Raw genomic sequence first — 24477 nt, forward strand, 5'->3', positions numbered from 1 at the left:
CAGTTAATAGCAGTAACACTATTGCTCAAGTTCATTTTCAGTATTCAACAAAAATGTATCAAGAGCAAAGTCACATCAGGCCTTCGAGACGGTGGAGTGATTCAGGACCTGCATTTGGAAGCCTGTGGTCTTACCCCACCTCCTTCCCCTGCAGCGAGCAGGACGCGGGATGCTAAGGCAGCCCCAGCCACGTGTTTATTGCTCAGAGGTTGTGTGGCACGCTATGGCTATACCAGTTGTTGGGCTGTTGCAATTCAGGTTAGCAACATGTAAAACCGTCTTGATCTGTTATCATCTGAAGATGAAATGTTAAGGATGGCTTTACCTGTTCTCCTAATCTTTGTCCAGATGTATATAGTCAAAGCATGCATCAGAACAGGCTGTCTTGGAGAACGTTATGGCTGTACTTACAAGGATGTGTGATTGTCTGCAATAGGAAGGAGACACGGAATAAGTCAGAACATTTATAATTCGAGTTGAATACTGTTGTTCGAATCAACATGATTTAGCATTAGTCCCTCAGTTCTTCTGACAGGTTGGTGTCTGTCTGTTGTATCTGATTGGCATTGGCGTAGTCCCATAGCAATGAGCTACCTGGCTGGGCAGATTGCACCACGGCTCCTTGCAGCACTTACATGGCCAGCCTGCAAGTGTCCACAGCAGAAATTGTGGACCTGCCACCTCCCACCTGAACCTTTCACCACTTAAAAGTCAGCTGGGGAGCAAGACTCTGTATTCCACGTGTATGTAAGCCGTAACTAAAATACAGCTATTTTTTAAATAACTGCGCTCTGTCTTCTGCTTGGCAGCACAGGTCATTCTCGTCATTTCTCTGTAGCCAACAGGATGTTTTGACAGCTCTCAGTGTGACAGCACAGCTGCATAGGGCAGGGGATGCTGCGGTGTCCTTGCTGCGTTGTCCATGCAACGCTGCAGCCTGGTGCCTGGTCCAGTGCAGTGCCTGTGCTGGAAGTCATCAAACTTGGTGGCAATAAGCTTTAGCAATTCCTAAAGAAGGAGAGAAACAATGTCAAGGTGTAGAAGCAAGACCATTTTGCGAATGTGGATTGTGTTTTGTTATGATTACTTTTGTTCCTCTTAGTCCGGCAGTTTTGTCGTGCAATGACCTGATAGAGCACAAGGAGAGGTCATGCACAATTGCAGAAAGAGAGTGTGTACATCTGTTGAAATTGCCACCATTTTGGATCTCCTTCAACATTTAATCATTTGTTTCTTGGCTGTGGCGCTACTTGCCATTTCGCTTTGTGTTATTTCAACTGAGTTGCAAAAAAGATGGAGAGATTCATTATCTCTGAGGACTGTTTTTCTTGGACCGAGTAGTTTGAGTAGTTGGATAGTGATTTCCAAAGTATTGTGCTAGAAAAATTCAACAAGCTTTTGCAAACCAGTGCCAGAGTATTATATCTTCATTTTCTTAAAAGCAACAATGTAAAATAAATGTTTTTAAGATGTTGAAAGGTACTTCTAGGTTATTTAGGTTTATTCATTAATTTTAGAAGAATGACAAATTCTGTCCAAAAAAGCTGACATCATTAGACAGAAACTTTGTCAGATATAACAGATGGGCTGGAGCAGCCCCTCCTGAAAGATTGGGGCAATCAAAGCTGTGATGCAAACAACCTGGCAGCTTATCCACAAGGTTTTTTTTGGTTTTGATTGAGAGCTCCCAAGCCTGGCATGATCTCCTCTGCTGCTGAATGAGCTGACCTGGGGCCTGATGTGTTTCGAATCGTCTAAAGACCTGCTGGAAGGGGGCATTCTCCTTTTCTTCAAACATTAGACATAGTCACTTTATAAAAATCCTGACTCTTTAAAGGAGGCAAGGGAGGAAAGTGAGGGCGTTAATTTGCTTCAAATCCATACTGCACATTTTCAGTATGCATATGTCGTAGAAAGATTAGTCTGGGTATTCTTTACTGTGGAAATGCCTCAGTTGTTTTTTTGTTCTTGATAGCGCAACTTTATAGTTTTGACATTCTTGCAGATGATCCATATTAAAATCTTTTATATTTATCTGACTCAGTTACTTTGGGTGGTTTTGTAATTGTGTTTATTTGCTTTTAAAGATAAAGTACTTGCTTTAAAATTCCAAGGAGATGCATGTGCTTTTGTCATTTTCTTTACATTTTAGAAAATAAATTAGGGCTGCCAAACTTTGTCACTGACATTGCATTCCCCATAGGAGCTGCAGTATTTACCGTGGTTGTATAATATCACAGCCTGACCTTTTTCTGCCACACAGTTTTTCTCCCTGTCAGGAAGAAATTAAAAAGACTGCACTAATAGGCAGTTAGGGCTGCACAGGTTGGTATTAAAAATGTTCGTATTTAGTGCTTATCATAATCTATGCAAATATTCTTCTGAATTTTTGAAATTGGATTGCTATGCCGTAATAAACATCACCAGTGTTGCCCAGCAGCCAAGCTGTGTTAGCGTGTCACTTGGATTTGCAGATTATAAATTTCCCTGTTTTGTTTTCCACAGAAGTGAAATATGTCGTTTATTTATGGATAAACGGTGAGCTTCTAGCTGAGAATATATAACCAGCGGGTGCAAAAAGCAACTTGGAGCCTTGTCGGGTGTGGAAGGTGTCTGTTTGTATGGGGCTGGAAGTAGACCAACACACTTTCAAGTGATTCTTTATTCTTTGCTTTTCTAACTATCTAGTATCAACGCACTATGCATTGCTGCTGACAACTGGCAATTTCTGGCTTCACAGTAGAACTGGATTTCGAGAAGATTTAGATGTGTAGAGTTAAAAGTGGCTTCATGAAGCCTTGTCCGCTTGAAGTAAATAGGAGTCTCATAGCAGGTGTCAGCAGGCCAAGTCTTGACATTTGTTGTTATTTTCCTACCTATAAGAAGAAAAAGAAAGGCAGTATTGGGAGATCAGAGACAGCCTGGATGATTTTGGTGACTGGAGTAGTGCAGTATGATGTAAGTTTTGACAAGCAGTTAGCAATTTAATTTAGAGAGCCTTAAGAAGCGAGGGCGCATGAACATTAGCATTTTGATTCCAATCACGTCTGTGCTTCTTGAATCTCCATCTCCCCAAGATTCACACCACTGCAGTGATCTCAGAGGATGCAATTCTTTGTTTCAGACAAAATGAGCCTGGAAGAGATGTTCCAGTCACTAGCAGGCAGGTTGTCCATGGAGCCAGGCCCAAAACATGAGCGCGTGGAGACACCAGGTCCTCGGTGCCAGCAGCTTCACTCTGGGGATCCTCTCCTGCTGCACCCCAGGAGTTGCTTGTATAGTCTCAAATGGCAGAACTGGTGAGGAAGACGAGCTGAGGAAGGGAACCAGGGGGATCTAAAGACCTTGCCCCAGCGTACAGGGGAGTCAGTAACATCCAGACATAGGTGTCATAATTTATGACTGGTAGTGTCTCAACTGACTCAGGTGCTTTCACAAGCAGTCAGCTGAGCCTATTGTCCATCATGGGTTATTGTATTGAAATAAAAATGTTTTATGCTTGGTGGTCCACGTTTTTTATGCTAAAATTTCTGAGGTTAGCACATCCAGGCATTAAAACAATGGCATTTAAAGGAAGCTGCATTTTGAGCAGGGGAAAAAAGAAACGTGAGCTTTGACATTTTTGATGGTTATTACTGCGTGAAAGCCAATGGGCTGCTAGGTATGTGAAGGATTGAATATTCAGTATTGCAGACGTCACAAATTAACAGAACAAGATGAAAAGTGCTTATGCAACACGAACAAAGCTATTTGCGTGTATTTCTCGAAGGTTTATTGAGCTCTCCCTGAGAACACAGGCACAATATCTGTATTCATCTGATCTCTGTGAAAAACAATAGAAGGCTTCCTTTTTTTTTTTTTCTTTTCATTTTGTTCATTTGAGTTATTTATGAGTTCCCGTTTGTGTGGAATGGTTGATTCATTTCAAAATTAAACAGAAACTTCTGTCAAACGCTCCTGTTTGGTGCAGATTCACATTCCTGCAATGTGGTGCTAACGCATTTCAAAACGATCATGTTCTGGCTAGACAGAAGTAATGCAGTGGAGAGTGTCAGGCAAGCTGGCGGCAGGGCATTTAAGCTGCAAGACCTAAAACCAGGAGTCTGGGAGGATTGCTTGCAACGTGTTGGATGCCATAGATTAGTTCTGTGTGACCTTTAATGAGAGTGAAAACATACTCAATTTTTGAGCTGTCTTTCCCTAGACAGTACACTGAGTTCTGAAATCCCACGTTTTGGCAGAAAAAAAAAAAAAGAGCACAAAGCAGTGGCTGTGCGGATTTATTTAAATTAAAAATGCAAACCCCATTTCTAGCAGAACGTGACCGATCATAGGAAATACAAACAGCCAAGGCAATGGCAATTCACCTCCTGGTGTCCTTCAGCCAAAACTTCAGTCAAGCACAGGTTGTCCCTTGGTGTTGCCTGATTTCCCAGGGTAACTGGGTGTCAGCGTGTGGCTGCATATGCAGGAGGTCACGCCTAATATTTGTTACAATCTCTTTCGATTTACAGTCAGGAAGTACAATATGAGCCAAATTCAAATCAGTGGTGTCTGTCTTGCAGGTACTACAGTGCTACCATTTTGCAGATGTCTGGAGTTCAAGACGACAGGCTGGCGATCTGGCTGGCTGCCCTCACAGCCTTTATAAACTTCATTTTCACTCTCGTGGGAGTCTGGCTTGTTGAAAGGATGGGTCGCCGGAAACTCACACTTGGCAGCTTAACAGGTGAGTGCTTCGTGAGTGAATTGGGTAGGCCTCGTGGTAACAAGAATAAAACGAAGATAAAGTTTCAAGTGCTAATTTTATCAAAGTAATCCTCTTCAAACTAATGATGTTGACCCCAGTCTCCTTGCTGAAATCCTGTAGATTTTCAAGAATAGTAATATGGTACCACAGCCAAGAGCTGGTTATAAAAATAGAGGTTTAGCATCTTATTTTTTCAGGTGCAGTTTCTTTTTCAAGCTATGTTTGATAATGTCTTTACTTAGTTTTTTATACTTTTTGTTTGTTTGTTTTGGTGTAAGGAATCAAATGCTTGGAACTTCACAGCTGGTTAGTTTTTAGGTCTCATGTACATCTGCGATATGCAATTTCTGGCTCATTAATGTGAATTCAGAACATTTTATTAAGAACTACTGGAGAAAGCATATCACACAACCGTCAAAGTATTTTTTAAAAACTAAAGCAGTTCTTTGCATGATTATTTCAAATGCAATACAGCCAGTGCATTACCTGCATTAATGCGACTGTAATTGGTCTCTTGCATGAGGGACAAAATCACAGAATTCTGAATTTCCGCATTTTGTCCGAATATTCAAACACCATAACTCGGTGATGCAGCCACCTCTTAGGAGCTGGAAGGGGCAGAGCTAGCAGTCTTGCCTACACTCAGCAGCATCCTGCTGCTTACCCGGACCGTCCCTGCTTGTGCCCTTGTAAGTGCCCGTTCTGGCTGAAGCAGGTACCTGGCCCTGGCTGAACATCCGAAAAGCTCATCAACTTGCTGTTGATGCGACACGGCAGAGGGGGGACCACCTGCCAGGCCGCTGCCCATCTGCTGACCCCCAGGGACAGCCGTCAGTCTGCGCTCACAGCGTTGGAATGCGTTTATGTAGGCCCAGCGCTGACTGCGGTGTTGTCTGTGGTCCAAACAACCGCACAAATTGGTGAATTAAAAGATGGGCTTTGGAGTCAGTTTGGTGTTTTTAAGTTATAATGAATCTGTATTTGATACCATCTTGATTTGGAGCTGAGACTCCTAAAGTTTTTTTAGGTTCCTGAGCTTGTGATCTAAGCTCAGAAATGTGGTCACACCAGGAGAGTAGTCCTGTACCATTCCCTGTACAGATTCCTCTACCATTCCCTGTACCCAACACCTTTTCCCTGTGGTACATGTGCGTTTTCTTGTCTTTCTGGGAAGTGCAAGCCTCATGACGTTCTCCCTAGACTTGTTTTGTGGGTGCTGCCTCTCGTTAATGCTCTATTGGAATGGAGTATTTACGCATTAGGCCCTCATACCTAATATGTGTGGCCAGCCCCTCGGGGGTACATTGCTTGTCTGGAACCAGCATATAGGTTTTATTCCCACATGGGCTTTCCATACAATCACAGAACTCCTTGCTGTTTGGCTCTCGTTGACATATTCAAAGGTTATAAGTTTGAAATGTAGATGCTAATGTGTCTTGTAAAGCATGAGTCATGGAACAGATGAGAAGATAGAAATAAGGCACAGGACTAACAAAGGAGAATAATGCAGTTAAAGGTCATTTGTTTATGATATCTGGACACAAAGTAATTAGTAATAAAATCCATGTTCCTTGTTCTGTGGTCAGTGGCCCACTGTCACTCTGCAGCATCTCTTGATCCATGCTGTGTTCGTACCGTGCTCTTTATCCTATGGTCTCTGCTTTAGGAAAATACAGCACAAATAATGACAATAATGAAATCAAGTCATCTCTCTGTGCTATTTAGAGTTTTTTTATGCAAGGGTTGACACAAACTTAGGTAGTGGTGAGTATGATGTGCTTTACTCAGCAAAAGGGCTAAAATGATAATTACTGAATCTGCTGATGGATTTATTTTCAATAATGAGTTTTCTCATGTGATAAACTTAATATTTTAATGCTCTGTTTTGGTCTGTGTTTCTAAGGAAATTGACCTTTACATGGAGTTATTACACTGGCTGCTTTTCTGGTCTTTGCAGAAGCTGTATATGCCCATTTTCCATTATATGAAATGAGGGCAAAACTACTACCTTTGCCTGCTGCTACAAGTTTATCCTGGCAACAGTTCTTCATCTTTCTTTTCCTCTTTTTCTTCAGTTTGTTTCTTTCTTCAAAGTTGTTCATTGTGAAATGTGGAGAGTTTGGCACAACTGCAGTATCCATTTCATCTGCGTTTTCCTTTTACTGCTTCAGCAACTGGCAATTTGAAAGCATGGTGCTAGTTGGGCGTTTGACAATTTTTATCTCTGTTTGTAGCAGAGAGGATCTAAAACATTTTTGGGATATTTACCTTTTTTCATCTCAGTTAATGGCATTCTGTAATTATATGTTTTTGTTAATCTTAGACAAACTTTCCACAGAATGACAACGTATAATAAGCTTCATTCACCAGTTTTATATACTCCGTACTTTTCCAAAGAAATAAAGCATTTGCAGAGGTACTGTAACTGCGTGCTAGTGTGTTTGTTTAACTTGAAAGACAGACAAGGCATATTTACAATGAATATAAATAAGATTATAGGTCCTGTCTAAATATATTTGCTATTTGGTTTATGGCATTTTGAAAGTACAGTAAGTACAGAAAGTACAGTAGATCTAGTACAATATCATGCCCACCCAGAACACTGGGATTGTCAGCATGACTAGTAGTCATAGCAGTACAAAACCCAATTTAAAATAAATTGAAATTACATTTTATGGTGGATAGGTGCTTTCTCACAAGTAGTTTGTAACTGAGTTTAAGATCTTTGTTGCCTCGGTCTAGGTGAATGTGTGGTCCAGTAATCTTGAGTTCATGCATATTCATGCCTATTAGCCATGGCTGCTGCACAGACACATTCATGGTATCTTGGTGCTTAAGATATTATTTATTCCTCAGAAAAAAATAATCATACACTTGACGGGTTTGCCTGCTAGGAAACTTTTGTTTTTTCCCTTTTAGAGCACCATCCCTGGCCCATCCCCGGCCCATCCCCAAACTGCCAAAACAGTAAAAATCAACAAGTAAAAAACATGTACAAGAACGTATAATTTCTTAAAGAGTGGCAAGAGTGATATGCTGTATTTTTAATGCAGAGGCATTTTTAAAGATTTGCACAGAAGCATTTCTGAGAATTTCTAATGTACAGAGCAAAGGGTTGCTGAGGAGTACTTTTAATTGAATAGAGCATCTATTTTTGTGTGGTAATGGAAATGTTATTAAATAATCAGTAACCGACTTATAAATGCAACTATAACTAGTTTTGTATTTTTAGTGTTGGTTGTCTGTACATCAGGATATACATGGTCTGTGGGACCTCTCAGAAGATGCCACATAAGTGGCGAGTATACAAATAGATACAGGGGGCAGAATTAGATACCTCACCATGTAGCAAGGTGTAAATGTTTCAAGATGTCCAAGTTTGGGTTAGTTGCAGTACTCATAGTGATGAATTATATTAATTTCATTAAAATGATACAGCATATTCTATGTGTGTGACAAATCAGGTAGGAAAACTATGTACTGCTCTAATAATGACCTGTTTTACAAAGCAGGAATCCTGTCCATGCAGAAGGAATTTGCTGGGGTCAGGAGCTAACAGGTGAAGGGGGCTCTTCCCTAGCAGATTTGTTACATGTGCTGTTTGAAACAAGAAATTCAGAAATTGCAGTTGCACATTTTGGTGGCATTTGTATGAAAAGTCAAATTTCTCTCATTTCACAAAGGCACGAAGAATTGATGAAACAGCTGATGCTATTTTCTCTTTTACAGGAAAGCCTGCAAGCCTGGTAGTGGGAGGAAGTGTGATGATTTAAACGTCGCTATTAAATTTTACCTTTACAGCATTATTTTCAACACTGAAGAAGAATATATTAGTTTATTCATGCAGTCTTCAATTCCACATGCCACAAAATAGTCTTGACCTGTTAATTTAATATCTGGACATTAAACTGAATGTACTTGACTTTAACATCTAACCTGATTCAAGATGGGGATGTAGCAAAGGGTATTTTTCTTGGATTCTCATCACAACTGCTCAGTGTAATGGCAAATGCTGTATGCATAATAATGGGGTGCTTTGCTTTCCTGAGCATAGCTTGGTTCAATAGAGAATTATTTCGTGTTCTCTGGAGAGAAGTATCACATTGTTCTTTATCTGTATTTTTAGGTACTGCTGTAGCACTCATTATCCTAGCTTCGGGATTTTTGCTATCAGCTCAGGTCTCGCCAAGAGTCACACTTAATCCACCAGATCCTTCACATCAAAACTCTACCTGCACAAAATACAGGTGAGATTTCATGATCATTCATCCAGTCTCCTTGAAGATTTTTTTCCAGTTAATTGAGTATTACAACCTCATGCAGGTAATGGACAAGTATTCAGACAGTCCAGTACAAGGGCCTAAGTTAAATCCCTAAAGTTAAAATCTTTACTTTCTTCAATAGAGAAAATTAGATTCTTTCCTTAAATGCTTTGAATAATCCTTTGGAGTTTCTTGGATTAAATAAGGCAGGTAGGCACCAGACTACACACTTGAGATCTCCTCTGTTATATCAGACCTGCTGCAATTTATAGCAGACACAGTTTGGAGTATTTTAAAAGTCGTTTGTAAAATATACATGCTGTTATTTGTCTACTCATAGATTTGTCATGTATAACATCTATGAACTGTTCAAAAGGATATGTTCCTTGCCTCTTGTTTTACTGAGCAAAATAATAATAATAATAATAAAAAATCTTTAGAATAATGGTAATTACTAACAAATGTGATTTTTGTACAGTGAGTACAACATTCCTTTTGTATGCAGTTGTGGTTTCAAATAATATTACTTCTAAAGTGTTAGGAATGTGCCGTTTTCTATATTTTGTGTGTTTTTATTCTTGTGTGAGTGCTCTTACATTCTGGTAGGCTGGAAAACACCAGTGTCCTAACTGAGAGAGGAGTGGCTAAGTGGCTGAAGAAATTCTTATTTGTGTTGAAAATCTGCCTTGCATGTGCTGGTTGTAGACATAAATATCAAGAAATGAGCAGTACGCGTCTAGTTTCCTGGAGATATTGTTTAGAAATATGGTTTGTGGCTTTTCATATGATAGAACATTGACTCTAAGGAGCTGAAATTTTACAGACCCTGTGGAGGGCATGAAAGGTCTTCAAAAGAGTGTAAACAGATGCTAATAACTGCAACACTAGATACTACCAGATATGAGGATTGCAACTAGCAAAAACTGTGTTTTTCCTTGTTTGCTATTGCAGTGTCACCTATATTGCTATTTTTGAGACGTACCTATTCATCTTTTTCAAATGGCAAGTAAAATAATTAAAGGATGAAAAGGTGGAAAAAGCTTTCAAATGTTCTTGTTTAAGAATAAGATGATGTTAATATCAAGATGTCAAAAGGATTTGCCTAGGACTTCAGCTAACTGTTTGGATGGGATGTCTGTAGACAGTTGATGCACCATTTTCAGAACTCATTATTTGATATCTAATGAACATAGATGACTATGATATAACCTGAAACCTGAAACAATATATAAAACTGCATACAAGAAATATGACTAGTTCATCTTAAGGAGTATAGAAAATTATTTGACACAGTTTTCATTTTCCAGTTAACCATGGCTAGTCAAACTTGGATTCACTGTGGCTTGCTCAGCATGTAATTCTGGACAAAGCCATGAAAAACTAAAGCAAGTAGTTCTAGGAAAGGCATGTTATTTAATTAGTTATTGGAATGCTTTAATCTGTCATGATTTCTGACATGGAAGAGAGCAAAAGCAGATATGGTAGAAAATCAAATGGTCTAACAAAGAGCAATAAATTAATTTAAATATTTGCATTTGGGAGTATTTTGAAAAAGAAAGAGCTCAGCTTAAAGATAAAAGTGAATATATAGGGGGAGTTAAGTTAATGACAGTGGCCTCTTCCTTTTTTATCCATGTTTTAGCTCGCTTTGGTGTAACTGCTGGTACCTTACATTGCTTAGCTCTGTACCTTGCAAGCCTTGAAGCTGTCGCAGAAGTTTTTGGAAAAGCAAAAGACAGCAGGATGTCAGAAGATCATCAAGTAATGTCACGTCCTTGTAGGCACTTTTAAATACGTGTGCCCCCACAAATACAAATAGTCCTCCAGCTAGCGGTGGAGCAGTGCTTCTCTGAGTGAGGTGCACTCACCAGGGTCTAAGCCCGTGTGCAGCATGGCCAGCTTGGAGTATGGGGGTGTTTCTAAATACAACTTTCCTTTGTCTCTGCCAAAACATATTTACAAGTTAAAAAGAACATCGTCAAAATGTATTTTGCTGACAGAAGTTTTGGTGATACTGTGCGGAGTAAAAATGCTTTGTATGTTTGCAGATCTGTTGGGTTCGAGTAAGCGTGGGTGTCCATAATGGAAGCCTCAGAGCTACTACAAACAGTCTGTTTGTTTGTTGTTCCCTTGATCCGTATTCCTCTGCACAGATTAATTTCTGCTGCTGGAATAACAATGAAGATAGAACAGACTAACAGATGAAGAACACAGCCACTGTTCTGAGAAATGCACCCAGGGCTTGAATACTACCTTCTGAAAGAGCCGTGCCATGCAAACAGATGCATGTGTGGTTTTTTTGTTTGTTTGTTTGTTTGTTTTTTCAGAAAACAAACCAATAAGACACGTTGCAAATATCAAGTAAAACATTTTCACTTGGTGTAAAGAGGTAAAATATCAGAGATGAGCAACAGTCAAAAAATAATCTGTATATCCATGAAAAAATCAAATGTAATCCTTATTCATAAGGACATCGTGGAAGTAACGCAAATCCAGCAGGATCCTTGAGCACTGAAAGTCTCTTTGCATCCTCACAGGTGGCCCTGGGTGGGTGTCTCACTGTGGAAAAACAAGGTGAACACTCTCCTATGTACCACCCTTAAATCAAACTTAATTTTGCCACTCAACCCGTACAGGTACAGGTGGTTGCAGTGTGTGACCTTTCGTTGATCTTCAGTAGAACAGCTGTGGCCTGTTATCCTTAAAAGGATACTTGTGGTCCCTTATCCTCAAAGCCACAGAGAAATTCAGAGGTAAAGTTGGGAGTACAAAACAGCACAATTCCAAAATTTATCATCTGAGAAATTAACAGATGAGCTGGCTGTTCCAGTTGTTTTCCCATCTGCTCAAAGCTCCATAAACATGCTCCCTTTTCTGTAGGGGACTTTGCTTCTAGAAAGAGGTCAAGTCAAGGGGACATGCAGTAACCATCTTCTGTCTTTTCCCAATCTTCAACAAATCAAAGGTGTGACCATCCACACCTTGCTTTGGGACAATGATCCATTTCTGGACAGTAGCCATTGTCCCATTTCCTCGTATTCTTGGCCTTTTTGTCTTCTTTCATTCAAGTGTCTGTCTCTTTTACTGTACCGCTTCAGGTTTGGTCAGCTGTACAAGACATAATGTGAACTTGTTCTGCTTAAGTAATGCTGCTCTGTGGAAATGGTATCTTCTGCATTGATCTCAGGTTAACCACGAGGCTCATACCCTAGGCAAATGATACCTGTGAAGAATTTCTTCAGGTTCCTTCCTGATCTGATTGTCTTCAGAGTTTGATTAAAACAATCCAGGCAGCACCAGCTGGGCTGGGCACACAAGGATTCTCTTGTTCGTTTTTGAGTTAGTCACCCTCACATGATTTGTGTTCCTGAGCTCATTGACCACTTACTTGCACGCCACTGAGATGACGACACCGGTGCTTAGTGCTGATACACATCATATTCGGGATAGCTAATAGACAGAAATAGGTATTTTCTTTATGAATTTAGCAAAAGTATTTTATTATGACCAGGACTGAAAAACTCAGCCCAGAAACTAAAACTGGTGTTACTGTATTAAATAGCTTTAATATACATAGAGTAAGTAAATACTCTATTAATAGAGCATTTAAGATAGAGAGAGTAAGTATATTAGCTATTGTACTTTATTTTTCCAAATTAACTCACTAACTATCTGAGTTATCTGCAAACTGGACATCAGGATTCTTCATACTGTTGCTATATCACAGAACCAGTATTTTTTATAATACGATTCTCATTTTATGTTTCCAGTGTCAAAATGACTGAGCTACTGGTCATTCTGATAACTCAGGATTGCAATAATAAGTATAGTAATGTGTTACTTCTATTAAGTTCAGAAGATTATGAGTATGTAAAGAGAGAAACTTTTCGGAATAATTTTGCCAGCTCTTTAGAAATGTCATTAAGATTCTGACAGACAGTTTATGCTGTAGAACTGTAGAATGATTGCAATATAGTCATGAAATTTATTAAATAGGTAGTAAGGATATATCAGTTAGTAATGCTTTTCCTTTTGCTGGTGTCTTATTCCTGTCAATCAAAACTTGTCATTTAAATTAAAAGTCATAGGGGATAGGCAGGACTATGTCAGTTACATGCACCTTTAATTTGAACGCAATTTGAGGAAAAAACTCCCCTCATCAACTTAAATACAAAAATCTGAAGAGCTACTCATCTAAAGTATAAATTCAGAAAAAAAAAAATAATCTAAGACAAGAGATGGTTGATACTTATGTACAAGTAGATCAGGCTGCTTTTTATGGAGTGCCAGCATCCAGCACACAATCTGCTGTCAAGGCGCTTATGGTAGTAGAGGTGTAGCTGTGAGGACCTAAGCACTTAAGCAAAGTGAGGTTTCTAGAGAGTAGTTTCCTCTACTGGAGTATTGTAGGTAGGAAAAATGGATGAGCCATTGGAGTACTCCTCAAACCTGAAGCAGAAGCAGCAAGCACCAAGAAGCTGAGAACAGTTGCTCTATTTAAATCATGTTGCTTATTTCAGGCATGAGAGTTCTGGAAAAGAGGGTTTTAAGGAAGGTTTGGAGAGAACTAATGTATTCATATGTGGCTGGCATACCAAGAAGAGTAAGTATTTAAAACTCATCTGAAACTTTCCCTAGGAACGGGTCACTGAGGAACAGTCTCAGTGGACTAGGTGGAGCAGGAGCCTGATCTGAAGATGCAAAGCATTGATCGTAGAGGAATGTAACTGTGACTTAGATCTGTTCAAACAGCTGTGTGGCGAGATACAGAATGACACGTAGAGTGTGAGTCTTGTGATTATAAAAGGTAGCTTTTCCCAGTGGACATCCCTGATCAGATGCACACGTTACCTAAAGGACTGTCAGCAGAGCCCAGCAAACAAGCTTTTGTAGTTTGGTTTCTTGCAGTAGCAGGAAAGTGCTCCTGAAGTCCTGCTGGGTTTTTCTCATTCTTAGTTAAATATCATATTTCCTGTGTCCCAGATACGACAGCTTGAAGTAGTATCTTGCAGTTCCCAGGCATTTTAACTACTTAAAGCATCCCCCATATTTTTTGCAGAGTGATATTTAATCAGTATGTAATAGTTAGCTTTTGGAAGCAACCCAGGAATCATCAGAAGAATAAGGAAGTACTTGATTTCGTGCCTGAGGTGCAGTGAAGCATGTGCAAACAGCACTAGACCTCAAACACAAGCATGAGACAGTTTTAAACAAGGTCCTAATAGCTAACTGAATTGGAGTTTGTGTATAAAAATGAAGTAAGGGAGGTAAAGGGTTGTGTGCATAACCAATTTTGAGAGCAAAGAGTAAACATCAGGGCATGCCAGGTAAGATCAAAGATCCATCTAGCCTAGAACATGTCTCCAGTGTGACAAACAGCAAGCTGGGAAGAGTAGAAAAGAGCACAATCAAAGTGACATTGCCTTCCAGCCTGTGGTGATTTTCAGCTTGCGTTCTCTTTGGTGGCATTTGCTAATCCTCAAAAGATACTACAAGGCCCTTCTGTCCCTACGTCAGGCATTTCCTGCCTAAGATGATATTTTATGTAGAACTGCCACAGTTCTACAAGGAAAACCTTGTTCAGAATTATGAAAACTTGCACCATGCAGAGCAGGAGCGGTGGGTTCAGCAGACATTCAACAGTGGAACTTCTTTTACGGAGAAGACAGTCGGTCAAGGGACAAGCGAAATGTCTTGCATGTTGTGAGTGTATCAGATTTTCACATATAGCTACTACTTCACATACACAGGCTGACTGTGCAGCATGTGCTCAGTGCGACTGATGAATCCGATACAAGTGGAAAGAGTACATCACCATGAAATGTCCTTCTTTGTGAATGTCTTCTCACTCTGAGAGGCTGTTCTTGCTACCCAGGTAGCACAATATTAGGAAATTCTGGAAAAGAACCATGTGGTCCACAATATATTACCAAGCTCAGTTTGCATTTCCATAAGCGGATGACAGGAGTATATTAATATAGTTTCCATAATTGGATAACAAAATACATAAGGCAAAGTTGAAGGTTCCTAGAAGTGAGGCAAAAGTGAAAATTGATAAATGTTTGAAATTAACAATTCAGAAATCAAGGTTCAGCCTAAAAAATATACAATAATCTGACAGAAAGAGCAGCAGCACTTACAGAACAAAGGCATTGGACAAAGGTCTCTCACTACTAAAGCACTCAACAAAATGTGGCAAGGTGCAATTTGCAGCTCAAATTAAGAGACCCCTGAGAATTGTAGGAAAGCTGTATTTACAAGGTCATTTTACAAATGTAGAGCACAAAACACAATGGCAATCCAAACGTAAGTACGGAGTATTCTAAACAGCGGGGGGAGAAGCAATTGTGAACCTTTCATTGGCATCTGGAGGGTCACTTCAGCAGGACAGATTTTATTCAATCTTTTTAGAGACTGCACCAGAGGCTACTAAGCTACACTGTTAGGAAGAAAGGAAGCCAAAATTTCAGTATCAGGCAAGATGGGTACAGCTAGCTGATTAATAATACATCTATACACTTCAGTTCTCTCTGAAAGAGGAGGAAATTGTCATCTTTGGGATCAACCTGTAACCTCAGAAAACATTGGCAGGGCAGCCTGCTCCAGAGCAGAGCACCCTGAAAGCTGGTGGTGCTCGGGCTAACAAGAAATTGCCAGCACTTGAAGTTAGTGCTGTCAGGCTTTTTAAACGTCAGATATTCCCAACTGGTCAGATGAAAAGAACATAGAGCCTTGACTGAGTTGGCAGCCAGAGTGGGGAATTGCAAGCTCGGGGATATCTAGTCTCCTAACTGTCCATCACTTTATCAGTAAACGTGCTCTGACAATGAAGCAGGATCCCAGAAATCCCATTCTGTGGCACTTCCCAATACTTTGAGGGGCCAGGATACCAAGGCTTCTGTTCTGTAGACTTCATTCAGCTGAGCTGCAAAGGAGCTGGACATCTTGGGACTTCTGGAGCCTTCTCTATTCGTTGTTCCTCCTCTCCACAGGCTGAAGCACCTGAAGTCTAGACACTTGCCTTCTTGTGTTGCCTGGAAGCCCAGCTGTGAGGGGGCCAGGCGCATTGTAAAACCTTCCTGCTGTAATGCTGCCTGGTTTCATCAAAATCAAATCATCTCTGCCAGATATTTCAGTCCTGATGAATTGACAGGCTGATTGAGAACCATCCTGTCTGGGAATTTTCAGCTGGCTCTTCACAAAGGAACCTGTTTGCAAGACACTACGTCGTAACCTTAACATGGGTATCAATATTTCATTGCAAAGAGCAAGAAACACATTTCCTTCCTATAATTGCATGCAAATGTCCTTCTTAACATAGACATCCTGGGTTATTCTGGTATGGACCTTTCAATGCCGTAATGGATCTGCAGTGTACATTTGAATACGTAGCAGTATTTCTATTTTCTATTTCATTATTCTGACATATAGTTGGGCATATCTGGGTAGCACTGATAAGAAGGTACATTTCAGGACAGGAAGGAGATCTGTAGTTGATAGTTACATATCAGTAAGTATTATATTGTGCATTTCTTTTCCTGGTATATTGTGCATCCTGATTTGTCTACATCACTCTGAGCATATATGTAAGAATATGTGACCAAGTTCAAACTGATTAAGTATTTCTATTTAGCAAATAGGAATGGGGCTTAAGTGAAGAAAAGCATAAGCCTCAAACTAATACATGTTTTATTTCCACTTTAATTTTTGGAGAAAGAGATTTAGAGCAAGCAGCTTCAGCACATTATTTTTTTCTGTTTTTAAATTGCTAATTTTTTTAAAAAAACATTCCCTGCTTATTTCAGTCTGCGTCTTCAGCAACCATTGCTCATTATTAACTGATACAGATTTGTTTACTTTTTTATGAAAGCAGTTGTATTGATTCTATGCTGGAATTTTGGAGGAAAGAAACCCATTGTTCTCCATCTCGGAAAAAAATATGACTATCTGCCATGTCAAATCAACATAAAAAATTGGTATCAGTGCTAAAACAGAGCACGGAAGAAAGTTGGATTGTCTGGACAGCAACAACCTCGACAAAATCTGCTGGGAGTTAGATTTGAAAGGACTTCAAGTCTTTCTGTATATTGACATCTAGGTTTGTTTCCTCTGACATAAATTGGTCTTGTCTCCTAAAGTCAAATCCTGAACTCCCTATATCGCTAACGATAAAAAATCTTAACACAAAGGGTTTTTTAAATGTTTGTCATTTAACTTTTCAGTCTGAAAGACAAGCTTCAGAAAAGCTGCGGAAAATAACCAAGCTGTGGAAAATAATAATTTTAAATTACTTAAGCTGTTACGAGTAACTATAACCTCTGACATTTGGCATCACATGAAATGCAGCAACCTTTATTATGTTGAACGCCAACTGCAAGACACAGTTATGCATACTCAATAAAGCCTGAGGAGCAGCTGAACTAACAGCCCTATAGACAGCCACTGGGATCAATAGTCGCATTTTTTGATTTTTTACTGGACTGACGGGTGGGAAAGGAGGAATAAATGAGATACCTTCTACTTCACAATTGACTGGTTACCAGTACCCAGCTCTGTATGTGGCTTTATGGAATTATCAGTAAAGTGAGCCCAGTAGGACACAATAAAGAGTGCACAGTTTAGTCCTGTCATTCATCTCATGCTTCGATTTTTGTGAGGACACTGAAGTAAATGATGAGGCATCCTGTCCCTGTTCTGTTCTCCCTGGGCAACACCATCAGAGTGATACCCATCATCGTGTCTAATTGTCATTCCTCTGCATTCTCGTGCCTTGCTGATGTTCTGGCTGGTGCTGTGCACTTGGCTATGTTGCTGCTTGAAGACCTGAGAAGAATAAATCTAGAGAACCCTGAATCCTGAAATTTTCCTGAGACAGTTGTTGCCTACAATTGACACTTCAGTGTGTCATGGTTTGCACATGATGTTCACATTAAATATAATTTGCATATAGTTGACTTGAAAATCCACTACCTCCTTTGATAGCATGCGGTGTTCAGAAGTGGCTGCTTTCCATGCCGGGGAGGCATGCTGCATGTACTAGCAACCTGAGTCTTTTTAACAATTCATGTTGTTAAAAGATACTTTGGTATACAACATAAATTGGTTGGAAGGTGTTTTACGATATTAAGATCATATATTAGCATCAAATATAAAATAATTTATTAAAAATTTATGAAATAAAAAAATACGTTATTTTTTAATCTGTAGTCTTCTGTACCTGTCAACTGTGTTGGTTGCTGTCCATTTTTGTCCTAATATTGATTAATGAAATGCAACTAAGTTTCTCTAATATAAGATCAGAGTGGTCCTTTCCTTTCATAGTTGATAATTGTAGTTACATTTTTCTCATCTATGTTTGCGAGAGAAGAAATAAATGCTTACTACTATCAGATGATATGATCGACTTCTGCATGAAAGTTTTGTTTCATCTCCATTATAAAAATGATTTCTGCAGTTTATATCTCTATTAATAAGAGCTAATGTAATGTAGTTTTTCCAATTTTAAAAAAAAAAAAAAAAAAGAAGAGCAAGCTGTTCAAACCTGGATTTGACCACTCATTTATGGAAGAGTGAGGTGTACTTAAAATACATTTAGTTTCTAAAGAGCAGACAATCTGGAAATTCTGCAATAATTTGATAATTTAGAAAGCTCCCAGTGTCAACGAGCACAAAATTCTTAGATTTCAGAGAAGTAGGAAAATGCATAGTTCAAATGAATACATTGTTTTAATGCTTTCCTGGGCTCTTTCTTGCCAACTACCATACAAACTGGTCTGATTATCACACTTTTAGAAACATCTTAACAAGGAAAGTTGGAATTACTAGATGTTAAATATGCTTTCAGACTTTTAAAATCTGTATAATCTGCTTTACGGATTTAGTTTCTTGTGACTTCGTTATGCAGTTACTTTTACTTTTGCTAATAACAGTATAGTAGCTGAAGCAGATCATTTCTTCATTCACTGAGTCATTGTTATAGATGCACACTCAGAATTAGTAGAATTATTTCCTTGGTTTTGTTGTTGCAGGTATATATGTTGAAGGTATTTTGGTCATCTTAATTATACATTTCCAGATTATATATTTCAAAGTTTAATTTTAATTTAAAATTTACAAGTTTGCTCCACATTATAAAGTTTCTTATGCTTTTATTTTTTAACCCTAAAGTTGTCCCTTAGAATATATGAGGGACTTTACTGATGAGAATGTATCTCCAAGTTTCAGATGGCTTCTGGGAAGCTAAACACACAGGTAGTTTAACCACAGTAGCAATGGTCTTGAGCATTTGTAAGTTCCTTGGAAGCTTCTGCCAGAAGCTTTCAGATAACTTGCACTGTATGAAGAGTTTTGGAATGTCTTTGTAGTTTACATGCCCGAATCCCACTCCATTTGAGGTAGGTTTTAGATTGATACCTAGTGAAATATCTGTAGGGCTTTTGGCACCTAAGCTCCCAGTAGGGTCAGTGGAGACATGGTCATTGTAGTCAATGGAATCTGAAGAAGAAGTTTACTGCCTTGTCACTTGAGTAACTCGCAAGACTGCACTGACCGAACTTTGCCTAAAATGTAAGCATTTCTTGCTCCTTGAGAACCCCAAGGAAATCTGAGACATCTGCATGGAGCTGGCAAGTGTGATGCACAGGAATGATCTCCAAGAGCACTGCTCACTGCCATGAGGGGCAAGCAGGATGTATTTTTGGGCACTAGATGCCTGTATGTGAATTGACTGCACTCTGTCCGTTAAATATAATGGGAATTCAGTGCCTGAGTTCTCACACGGAGGCGCATGGTGTCATATTTCAAACTGACTCCCACATCCATATGTGCCCAAATCCTGGTTGTTGTTTTTTAAATTAAAATTCATTCTTTGGGTGAATTCTCCTGCAGTCTGATCAAGATTCATTGGGAGCTTTGCAACTGGGCTCACCCTTTGCCAAAACGTGGTAGAGAAGAAGGAGAAAGCTATTTGTATTCTGTTTTGGGTAGTTTCTATTATCTTGTCTCCAACACTGACAACTTGACTATGTGCATCCCAGGAATGATTAGGTGGTGCTCTTGGCTTTGACATGTACAAATAAATAAAGTCTTCCTAAAGTATTTATTTCTTTCTCTTTCAGTTATTGTAATGGATGTATGTTAGATCCAGACTGTGGTCTCTGCTACAAATTGAATAAATCAAGTGTTGTCGAGTCCTCGTGCATCCCTGTTGATAAAGATTCTACAATGAAAGCAGCTTGGGGCAGGTATGTCACTTTTCAAGATTTTCTGGTCTTATGATCTACTGACTGTGTATTTTGCGCTATCGAGAACACTTTTTATCACCAAATGTTACTCTTAGGATATTCTGGAAGAAAAAAATAGTTTAGCTATGTAAAGGAATGGGCAATTACATTCTATCAAATATTCTAAATAAAAGCCTTCACCCTGGTGTGTGCAGCCAGCTCTGTCCCTTAGAAAGTATGGCAAAAGTGTATTAGCAATTATTTAAATTAACTTTTCCCTAAGGTTTCCTTTCATTTGAAGTGGCATGTTCCCTAGATATACATTTAAAGCCTTCTGAGTTAATTTTCTTTTTAAATGCTTTAATTAAGCCACACTTTTAATATTGGCCTATTAAGGAAAACTAGTTACTCCGCTGAAGAATCTAAAATGATAAAAATCTGAAAAGTTCAAATTGCCAAAAGCATGCTTTGCAGCCACAGATTTCTGTGCTGGGCTTAAAGTGAGCATCATGGTGTACGTTGTACTTGGGGTGTAAAAATGTGTGAATTCACAGAAAAAGTTCCAGCATAACTGCAAATTATATCACACCTCTTTTTCTTAAGCAGCACAAAGATTCCCTGTGAAGTCACAACAGTTTTCAGGTTTTCTAAAATATTGACTGTTCTTAAGGAATGACTTTATGAGATGGATCAAAGTCCTGTAAGGGCTTTATCAATACTTTAAAATTGATCAGGGCTAAGATTATTGTTAAGAATGGTTCAATGCCACAAGGGAATTGTATAATTATTGCTAATAAATGTGTAATTACAGCTGATAAAACCTTCTTGCCATATCTTATCTCTACCACCTGCGCATCATAAACATACTTGGGAAATATTCAAAAGTTTGTGTGGTGGTTTGGGCTTTTTTTTTTTTGTATGTGTTTCTCAGAAGTTAAGTCCGAGTATCTTAGTGGCAGTGAGTCGTATTGGACAGAGTTTGGAAGGTATGAAGATATCAACTAGTTGTGAAATCATTAATTTAAAATTACTCTAAAACTGCCCTCCTTTTGATTTCAATACTGGTAGGGTGTTATGCCTCATGGCTCATTCTATATGCAGAAAAGGGTAGCTTGTGTCCTTTGTAATCCTATTTTAAAAGTACTGTGATCATTTTGTGGCAATTACTGTTCGTAAATAAAAAACTGAAGACTACAAAAGCTCATCCCTCTTGCATATTCTGTGACTGTCTTCAGTTGTACAAGATACAACATACCTTGCATATTACCTAATATCCTGATGTGCTCAGCAGCACTTGGACTCTCACGTTTGTCAGTTAACAAATGTCTTCATCAACACTCATTTCATATATGCTGTAGTTTTGAGTACCATGTCTGTACTTAGCAAAATCATAAAAGCATGCGCTATGACATAAATGGAAGCATAAACTTGTTACGGATAGTTGATAGATAAGAGTCGAACTTTATTTATTAGGCAGTCTTATATAGCATGTAGTAAATGTAGGCATCAGTAATCCTTTTATATTCATGATTCAGTCTCACAGCTCCTTGTTGTACAGCCTACTGGAGCAAATTAGATAGGAAAGAAGAAATACTTCCATTTCAAATTGCAGATTTAAATGTTTACATCTTGTACAATAATTCCATAGTATAAGGACCTTGGTCAAAATCTTTCAAGCAAAATCTCTACACTTTTAAATTTGTTATAGTGGTAGTCATTAGAGTGAAATTCCTGCCTTGAGAAATAAATTCAATGAAATAACTGTATTTCTTTCTCCAAAGAGTATGTGTTCATCCCCATTTCTAGTGTTTAATTCATGAATTTCTAATCTTGTCTCCACCTGGTCTGTGTAGTCAGGAAGTTTTCTAGCAAGCTGGTCCTTCAAGCTGTGAAATGCCAGGTGGTACCTTCTGTTCCACACCCTGTGGGACAGGCATGCATTTTCCCTCCTTGTTCTCCTCACAAATACATGTACTTCTACATAACAGTCCACAGATCTTGACTTCCAAGGGTTCACATCACATACTCCTCAGCTCCGGTTCCTCAAATGCTGAGTCTGCTTCACAGCGAAATCGGTCCCACAAAGAGGATTTCTTCTCCAACCAAGAGGACTGCAGCCGTGAAAAACCATGTAGTTACATTTTCAGTTGTTCAGAGCAGCAGGAATCTGTCTTTCTGCCAGCATAGGGAGAACAAGTGCCTAAGGCGAACCAACTGCACTGGTGAAGAAGTTACGACTGCGCTGATGCTAGATATTGCAATCCCTTCGTTTCAGAGTTATGTTGTCACGAGCTAGATTTACAGAAGTGGGTATTTAAAAATAAATGGCATTTTTATGATCAGAAACTAGTTCAGTGGTTTAAAAGATGATTTTCTGACTTGTGAACATCTGCTACAGATGCGGTGCCACATGCAGCCTCTTTGTAACTCCTGTGTATTTTGCTGGTTTAATGCCATCCAGGACTGACTGAATGTGTTTTAATGTCTTAAAACCTCCAGAATTAATTCTGGCCAATTTCTTTGGCTAAAAATTTTGCTGAGGGGAGGAGGAAGACCTGGGCTATTTGTCTGGGATCTGTTGGACCTCGGTTTGCCTGGGTATTAGCAGAAGCAGCAGCTCTGGCCACCTTCCATGATGCAGAAGGTTCAAAGAAATGGCTTCTGCTGCACTCGTGTTAACGGTGCCATGCAGTGTGTTTCCCTGCTCGCGTCTTCTTTATGCTTTTCATGCTGGAAAGATGGGAGCAGTAGCCATGGACATGCATATGGTCACATCGTACAATGTACCTGCAGCCACGTAACTCTGCAGCCACTGTAACCCCAACCACACTGACATGCACTCAGGGGCTTGTCTGAACAGATGTGTAACCCACCAGCCAGGTGAGAGGTGCTCAGAGGCACCAGGAGAGATCTCGTTGTATTTTTTTACAGCACTCCACAGCCTCACAAACTGACAGAGAAAGCCCTTCTCTTTGTATGTTTATAGCTTTGCACTGCTCTGCTCTTCCCAGTTGGTCCCAAGGTACTTCGATAACGCTGACATAACAGGCAATGTTTTGACTGTTATCTTAAAATACAGTAATGCTTTTTTATTTGCAAGAAGTGCCAGCCTTGTGTACTAGACACCACCTCTATTTTTTGTTGTTGTTGTTAATCATATTTATTCAGTTACAGTATGTTCTAAATTGAGAAGTTATGGGGAGGGGAGGGGAGAGGAAGGAAGGGAAAAGGAGGGGAAAGAGCAGAGATTTCAGCCTCCTGTGGCTGCCAACAAGGCTGTTTATGTTGCTGTGGGTTGTCATAGGAACCAAGGGAGACAATTAGACCATGCAAATGTTTTTCAAGAAGAATATAGCATTTTGGTTCTTTTGAATATAGAGAACTCTGTGGCCAGCAGTGGCTCCAGGGGAGGAAGGATGCCGTGGAAATAGTGTGAGAATAAATCAGACCAAGTCCAAGCCTGGCCTTGAAGCAGCACGGGTAGTGCACAACTGGTACACTTGCGAGATCATACACGTAAGGCAAAGAGAAGAGAATTTTTTTGTTGTTGTTATTTAATCGGTTACATAAGCCTGACTCTCATACTGGGATAACACACAGAGGAGCATCTTGTCTGCCTCACCGGCACAGTCAGTGCTTCGCAGCCCGTGGCATCACTGAATCAGTTAACAAACAACGGCTGACGTGCAAACCTGGCTGCCTCCAGCTCTGCCCAGGGACATATAAAGGATGGTTTCAAGACAGTAAGCGAGAATATTCTTAAATTATTCACTTTGTAATAAAAGGAGAAGAGCTGCATCTTCTCTCGCGGTGTGATTTGACGTTCTGTGTTGGGACTTTGTTTTCCAAGGTCTGCAAAAGTTTTGTGTTTGGCAGTTCTGGACGGCTGGCAGTTCTGTGCTCTTCATGAACATCATATTATAAAATCCCTACGGAGCTGATAAAAAAAGCATTATCTTGGTGTTACAGATGGGGATGTGATGGGAAAATTGCAATACACAGCTCGGGTGGCACGGCAGAGGTCATAAGCAGAGTCAGCTCTTAGTCAGTGCTGAATGTGGAGGAGATTGCATTCAATTCTGCACTTTCACAGCATAAACCAGGATCTAGTTCTTCCCCACAACTTCAATTACTCCCCCAGTACTCTCAGAAACCTTGAAACTTCTCTCTGTGTATAATTGCAATAACCCTAAAGGCCAGCCAAGAGTGCTCTGGAAGAAACTTTAAATTGCATTAATATTCT

General features: G+C 39.5%; 1 protein-coding gene across 1 annotated transcript in view; it reads left to right on the forward strand.

Moving 5' to 3' along the window:
- The window catches only part of SLC2A13 (solute carrier family 2 member 13), a 158221-nt gene that overhangs the window by 107797 nt on the left and 25947 nt on the right, over positions 1-24477 (forward strand). The window contains exons 5-7 of the mRNA XM_048068473.2: positions 4566-4729; positions 8877-8997; positions 20130-20255. Of these exons, the coding sequence (XP_047924430.1) occupies positions 4566-4729; positions 8877-8997; positions 20130-20255 (411 nt within the window). The remainder of the gene's footprint in view (positions 1-4565; positions 4730-8876; positions 8998-20129; positions 20256-24477) is intronic.

Source organism: Anser cygnoides, chromosome 1 (assembly GCF_040182565.1).
Source record: "Anser cygnoides isolate HZ-2024a breed goose chromosome 1, Taihu_goose_T2T_genome, whole genome shotgun sequence".
NCBI classification, from domain to species: Eukaryota; Metazoa; Chordata; class Aves; order Anseriformes; family Anatidae; genus Anser; species Anser cygnoides.